This window comes from Sinocyclocheilus anshuiensis, unplaced genomic scaffold, assembly GCF_001515605.1.
Source record: "Sinocyclocheilus anshuiensis isolate Anshui unplaced genomic scaffold, SAMN03320099.WGS_v1.1 scaffold308, whole genome shotgun sequence".
NCBI lineage: Eukaryota > Metazoa > Chordata > Actinopteri > Cypriniformes > Cyprinidae > Sinocyclocheilus > Sinocyclocheilus anshuiensis.
This window is the reverse complement of record NW_015558619.1, coordinates 1,340,460-1,348,181: the sequence shown is the minus strand read 5'-3', so window position 1 is coordinate 1,348,181 and position 7,722 is coordinate 1,340,460. Positions and strand designations below refer to the sequence as shown.

The window sequence follows — 7,722 nt, the reverse complement described above, 5'->3', positions numbered from 1 at the left end:
TCTGGTCCTCTGTCTGTCTGTCTGTCTATCTATCTATCTTTCTGTCTGTCTGTCTGTCTGTCTGTCTGCCTGTCTTTCTTGATCAATAATATGACTATGTTTACGTTCTCATTCAGCAATTCTGTTATTTATTATTCCATTACATCTACATCTTACATCTATCTATCTATCTATCTATCTATCTATCTATCTATCATAATTGTGCAAAACACTCTATTTCGCATGCATTTTTCTATTCTGTAATATTTATTTATTAAATGACACGTAAGCACACTAATGTAAATAAATAAGCATAATTTATTTGAGATATTTGAAAGGCACAGATACATATATTTCAGGTAGACATCAGTTTGTTCTTTCAAAGTCCAAATACAACAAAACATGTATTAAAATAAGTCAAACGTGACATATAACAGCATGTCTTTTACAGCGGTAAATTAACAGTACATTAAATACAGCAGCAGATAAATAAAATAATAAAATAATAGTACACAGTAGAGCAGTAGTGCATAATTTATAAATTCACGTACAATCTAGTGAATTTAAAAAGGCACATAATGAAGGCAAACATACATCAGAATCAAAAATAGGCCTAAAATTGTTTAAAAATGTCTTGATAGTGGTAAATTAACAATACAGAATGTACTGAACTATAATTATATATACTAGAAAATATACTGTAATAATATCCCATAAATATCTCAATATAAAAAAATTAAGTTGGAGACATATAATATATAGACTACATTCAGTTCTGATTTAGTGTCCTTTCTTCGAGTAGTTTGAACGCTGCAGTGTTTTATCGTTTGGACAGTTGATCCGAGAGCCAATCCAGTCCTTCATATAAACCTGATCCTTGAACCGCACATGTGGCCTGAACAAACCACTGAGAGAGAGAGAGAGAGAGAGAGACACAGGTTTATTTGACTGAAACACACTGAGGTCACGCATCACGTGTCAAACAGAGTGTGTGTGTTCACCTGTCTTCCTCTCAGTGCGTGTAAACCCAGTCTGTCTGTCAGCTCGTGGACCGCCATGGCTTTGGGTAAATCCTGCTTGTTAGCAAGAACTAACAGAAGCGCGTCTCTCATCTCGTCCTCCGCCAGCATCGCGTTTAGTTCCTCTGCTGCTGTTTCAATCCGGTCATGATCACTGCTGTCCACCACAAAGATCAGGCCCTGAATCACACAAACACACATTTTGTTCACGCCATTAAAATGGCATATTCAAATATAATATAACTGCAAAATCATACTGCATACAGTCGTGTTTGTATTAAATTCTTACCTCAGTGTATTGATAATAATATTTCCAAAGACCTCTGATTTTGGTCTGACCGCCAACATCCCACACAGTGAAGGAGATGTTTTTATATTCAACTGTTTCAACATTAAAACCTAAAGAGAAAATTGATAATATTCAATAAAAACAGACAATAAATCCATATAAGGCAGTTAAACATGACAAACATCTAAAAGTTTCTTACCAATAGTTGGAATAGTTGTGACAACTTCACCGAGTTTGAGTTTTTAGAGCACTGTTGTTTTCCCTGCTGCATCCAGACCAACTTGGAGAAGAAATATTTACATTTATTCCACAATGAACATATTAATATATGGGCTATATCAGATTATTAATATGCTAATTTTGCTTTATGGGCATTAAAATTATTTAAGCACATAATAACAATTTAAGCAATAAAGTGGCATAAACAGTAGCCAAACTATAAGATCTTTAAAATTCAAAGTTTGGAGAAAAAAATATTTACTCACCCATAAGCAACCTAATCTGCTTTTTCGGAAAGAGACGAGAGAAAATCTGAGAGAAATAGTTGCCCATGTTTGCAATAAACCAGAACCACTGTTGCTGAAGATAAACGCCTAGAGTTAAAGGCTCAGACTGGTTATGGTGTGTGTGTGTGTTTATATAGACTTTTTTTTACTTTCGGTTTGATTGACAGCTCAACACCGCCACTCTGAGATTTTCTCGCGGCAAATCCAACGCGTTCGATTTGACGTCACCTACTGTATCACGTGTCTAAAGAAACTTTTTTTTTTTTTACACTTTGAAGTTGGAAGTCTTTGATTTCATTTGAATAACACTGAACTAAACACATGTTTGGGAAATGTGAGCAGGAAGTACATAAACCGTGAAAATGTTTTGTTAAAAAATAATCAAATAGCCTAACCTAGCAGCTGTGGTTGCCAGACATTTACCCTAAAACACTGTGATAATGTTAAAGCGTTTTGGTGGGGGCGAGCGTGTCATAAAAATATGTTAATATTCCAACCTATTTGAGGGATTATACTTTTTACTGTAATATGTACCTAAAATAACACATCAGATGCAATGGACGACCATGTGATGTCTTAAAGTGCATTATAATGGGCTATAAACCACAATAACATATGAGCCAGTCTCACAGCAAACAAGAGCAATCAGGGTAACACATATGACAATAAAATAATACTAAACATTAACCAAACAACACAACACAGCGTAAAACAATCCAGTGCACAGTACTCATAGCAACAATTAGATACTATTGTTGTCTTACAATATTTTACCATAACATTTTCCATAAATTATAGGCCATGTTTTACTTTTAAAAAGCATTTGTACCATATTTTACAGTACACTTACATGTAATGTCTTTTATAATATAATTGTTGCCATAGGCCTATATGGTTACTTACAGTTTTCACTAACATGTTTTACTTTTGAAGATGGCATCAGCTAAAAACTTTAGCTAAATGGCAAATTAATAGTTAGTATTTTCCAAAAATGTCATTCATTCTGCAAATATGATTAGTTATTGAAAGTGAAACATAAACGTAGGCTACTACATTTTTTGTATAAATTCATCATTTATTGGATCTGTTTTTATTCATAAATTATAAAAAAAAAAAAACATAACATTATGACCATGTTTACAATCTGATTTAGCAGTTCTATTGTTATTTATGCATGCATTAAATATACATCTTACATCAATCTATCTATTATAACTGTGCAAAACATACTCTATTTCTCATGCATTTTTCTATTCTGTAATATAATTTTTTTAAATGAGACATAAGAATACTAATGTTTGAAAATAAATACACCATTTATTGGAGATATTTGAATAGGTAGGACACACACACACACACACACACACACACACACATATATGTATATATTTTCCAGGCAGACATCAGCTTATTCTTTCAAAGTCCAGATACAGCAAAACACATATTAAAATAAGTCTTTCAAAGTTTTTTTTTCTTTCAGAGTTCATAGAACAAGAATTAAAACTAAAAATTAACTAAACATGTTTTCAGATGTAACCTCACAATATAAAATATACAGTTTTGAGTTGTGTTTCAATCCAGTCATGATCACTGCTGTCCACCACAAAGATCAGGCCCTGAATCACACAAAATGCCTCTTTAAGACAAGTTTTAGATATTTAAAACTCTGTTACCTTGGTGTTGTGATAGTAATGTCTCCAGAGACATTAAGAATTAAATTCTGACTACCAACATCCCAAACCGTGAAGGAGATGTTTTTATATTCAACTGTCTCCACGTTAAAACCTACAGATGGCAGAATTATGAGCATTTCGACATAGCATGACACATTTATTATGATTTCGATAAATTGCGAATTGCTTTGAGTTTCTTACCAATAGTTGGAATAGTTGTGACAACTAGCCAAACACACATGCTAAAATAACAACAACTTACTGACACATAGTAAGAAATGGTTATAAAATACTGAAACAGAAGTGAAACAAGTAGTAGGAAAGAGGAGAAAAAACTTCAAACTTCACCGAGTTTGAGTTTGTAGAGCACTGTTGTTTTCCCTGCTGCATCCAGACCAACTTGGAGAAGAAATATTTGCATTTATTCCACAATGAACATACAAGATACATAACTGAAATGTCTTCTTAAGTTGTAGGCATATTCAATTTCACATATCAGTTAGGCCTAATTAATATGCACAGTAATATTTAATTAATCCTTAATTAGATAGGATAATTATACATATATATATAATAAATAAATATATTTTAATATATTTGGGTTTGTAAAACATTTTGAGAGAAAAAACAACAACATTTACTCACCCACAAGCAACCTAATTTCTTTCTTCTTCACGAGACGCGAGAATAGGTTGCAGAAGAAGATGCCCATGTTTTGATACAAAAAACTTTGCTTTATTTAGTGAGAATGAATGCCTACTGTTAAAGGCTCATATTAGTAATGGTGGTTAGGCCTAATTAATATGCACAGTAATATTTAATTAATCCTTAATTAGATAGGATAATTATACATATATATATAATAAATAAATATATTTTAATATATTTGGGTTTGTAAAACATTTTGAGAGAAAAAACAACAACATTTACTCACCCACAAGCAACCTAATTTCTTTCTTCTTCACGAGACGCGAGAATAGGTTGCAGAAGAAGATGCCCATGTTTTGATACAAAAAAACTTTGCTTTATTTAGTGAGAATGAATGCCTACTGTTAAAGGCTCATATTAGTAATGGTGTTTTTTTTTACTTTCGGTTTGATTGACAGCTCAACACCGCCACGCTCAGTTTTTCTCGCGGCAAATCCAACGCGTTCGATATGACGTCACCTACTGTATCACGTGTCCAAACAAACTTTTTACATGTTTTCATTTGAGTTTAATTAAGTTTATTACTAGTCTAAACAAATCCGGTTACAATCTAACGCTTAAAATCTCTTGGTTGAATAAATCGAGGATCATGCTCAATGTGTTTTTTAGGCTTTGTAATGCAATTCATTTCTGAAGTTTAACTTCACATTATAGACTACTGCTGAAGGGGGTTTACAACAAACAAGTGTTGTTAATTATTTAAAATTATAGCTTTTTATTCATTTATTTAACATAGTGTGTTGGAAATGTCATTTATAAAATACACATAAATAATATTCTCAATGTTGTCTTATATGTCACCTAAAGCGCTTAACTTGTACAGCCTTTTTGACTTAAAAAAAACGAATAACTTGTTTATTTGACTTAGATTTAGACACGTGGTACAGCAGCTGACGTCATATCGAACGCGTTGGATTTGCCGCGAGACAAACGAGCTGTCAATCAAAGCGAAAGTAAAGAAGCCTATATAAACCCGCACACAATCACTGCTTCATCACACAAACAACCCGAGCCTCATCCTCCGGACCTTTATTTTCACTAAATACAGCAGATTTTACCTGCACTTTTTAAAAAATGGGCGTCTTCTTCTCTAACCTTTTCTCGCGTCTCTTCGAGAAAAAAGAGATGAGGTTGCTTATGGGTGAGTACACGTTTTACTGTCCTTATTATTTGATTCTCATTCAGTTTTTGGGAAAATAGTTCTAGTGCATAGCTCTAATGCAAATAAAATAAAATAGCTCTAGTGCAAATAGATGCATATTAGGCCTATACAACTATAAAATATTACCATTATGAATCTTGTACATATTCATTGTGGAATAAATGTAAATATTTCTTCTCCAAGTTGGTCTGGATGCAGCAGGGAAAACAACAGTGCTCTACAAACTCAAACTCGGTGAAGTTGTCACAACTATTCCAACTCTAGGTAAGAAACTTCAGGTCACACAAATGTAGTAATATTTAAAGGGATAGTTCACCCGCAAATTACAATTCTGTCATTTACTCACCCTCAAGGTGTTCCAAACCTGTATGATGTTTTTTATTCTATTGAACATAAAAGAAGATATTTTGAAGAATGTTGGTAACCAAACAGTTGGCGGTAGCCATTGTCTCCGAAAAATACTACAGAGGTCAATGGCTGCCGTCAACTGTAGCCAAACTGAAGTACTTCAACATATAGACTGCTTGAATAGTGTCTGATAACGACTGACTGATTCTCTCTAGGTTTTAATGTTGAGACAGTTGAATATAAAAACATCTCCTTCACCGTTTGGGACGTCGGCGGTCAGGATGTTATCAGACGCCTCTGGAGACATTACTATCAGAACACTAAGGTATGATGTGTCACAAATTTATGTGTTCAGTATCTATTATTTTAACATTTCAATTCTAATCAGCTACTTTTATGAACTGTATTGAGTGTAAGTGTGTGTGTTTGTGTGATTCAGGGCCTGATCTTTGTGGTGGACAGCAGTGATCATGACCGGATTGAAACAGCAGCAGAGGAACTAAACGCGATGCTGGCGGAGGACGAGATGAGAGACGCGCTTCTGTTAGTTCTTGCTAACAAGCAGGATTTACCCAAAGCCATGGCGGTCCACGAGCTGACAGACAGACTGGGTTTACACGCACTGAGAGGAAGACAGGTGAACACACACACTCTGTTTGACACGTGATGCGTGACGTCAGTGTGTTTCAGTCAAATAAACCTGTGTCTCTCTCTCTCTCTCTCTCTCAGTGGTTTGTTCAGGCCACATGTGCGGTTCAAGGATCAGGTATATATGAAGGACTGGATTGGCTCTCGGATCAACTGTCCAAACGATAAAACACTGCAGCGTTCAATCTACTTGAAGAAAGGACACTAAATCAGAACTGAATGTATATATTATCGCCAACTTTATTTTGAAATATTTATGGAATATTCTTCTACATCTTCTTATATAATTCGATCTCAGTACTCTGTTTAATTGTATATACATTTTTTATATATATATAACAATTTGTGGTCTGTTTTTGGTTCTAATGTACGTGTCTGACTACAATATGTCTTTGAAATCATTTATTTACAAAAGAATTAAATTATTTATTTCATGTTTTATTTATGTGTATTAATATTGTTATGCATTAAATAATTTTAATTTAATTATTTTTTCATAGAATATGACCGATTTACAGTAATTTTCACTGTGGTAACAATGATCATTGTACAATTTTTATAATCTAAAACCAAACATTTATGCAAGTGTTCCTCAGTTTTCGCGCAAAATGGTTCAAGCGCAATTTGTGCCGTTTTTAAAAAGATGACAACAGAAGTTATATTTCCTTGATTAGAGTTTAAAGTTGAGCCTTTAAAGTTGTCCAAATGAAGTTCTTAGCAATGCATATTACTAATAAGAAATTAAGTTTTGATATATTTACGGTAGGAAATTTACTAAATATCTTCATGGAACATGAGCTTTACTTAATATCCTAATGATTTTTGGCATAAAAGAAAAATCAATAATTTTGACCCATACAATGTATTTGTAATGTATTTTTTTTTCCACTTAAAATATAAAAGAAAGAACCTACAATATAATAGAAAATACTTACAATTGTTTTACTGTGGTAGCAATTTTTCAGTGTACAACCAAACATTTATTTCAAAAATAATATAATTTTGAGTGATTTCTACACTAGAATATTAAAATTAAATAGATACTAGAATGAAGAGGCAATGGGACAGAAACAGCTCCATTATTGACATTTATTTACACCTGGAAAAAATATACTTGTTCTTCATGATGGTAACAGAACAATGAAATATACTCTATTGAAAAGCTACTGTGCGTAATATGGTTACAGAGGAAAAAAAACATTAGTGGTTAATGGTTTGATAGAAAAATATTGTTTATGCTGAAACATCTGACTGTGGTTCGGTGTACACGGTTACTTGTTTTACAAAAATCGTACTTTTCCATTTATATCATTCTATAATAATCACCACGGGAACAAATAAAACATCCTGTACAGTAACTACCGATAGAAATGAGCAGATCAAAAATACA

At 33.1% G+C, this 7,722-nt stretch overlaps 1 protein-coding gene and 1 pseudogene across 1 annotated transcript; one reads left to right on the top strand and one right to left on the bottom strand.

Annotated features, from left to right (window-relative positions):
* Positions 1-719: 719 nt before the first annotated feature.
* LOC107680529 (ADP-ribosylation factor 4-like) lies at positions 720-1,888 on the bottom strand (annotated as a pseudogene).
* A 3,275-nt stretch (positions 1,889-5,163) lies between these two features.
* arf4b (ADP-ribosylation factor 4b) lies at positions 5,164-6,565 on the top strand. The gene is made up of 5 exons (XM_016476444.1): positions 5,164-5,315; positions 5,520-5,600; positions 5,900-6,009; positions 6,124-6,321; positions 6,414-6,565. The coding sequence occupies exons 1-5, from the start codon at positions 5,249-5,251 to the stop codon at positions 6,498-6,500; spliced, it is 543 nt and encodes a 180-aa protein (XP_016331930.1). The 5' UTR covers positions 5,164-5,248; the 3' UTR covers positions 6,501-6,565.
* The last annotated feature ends 1,157 nt before the right edge of the window (positions 6,566-7,722 follow it).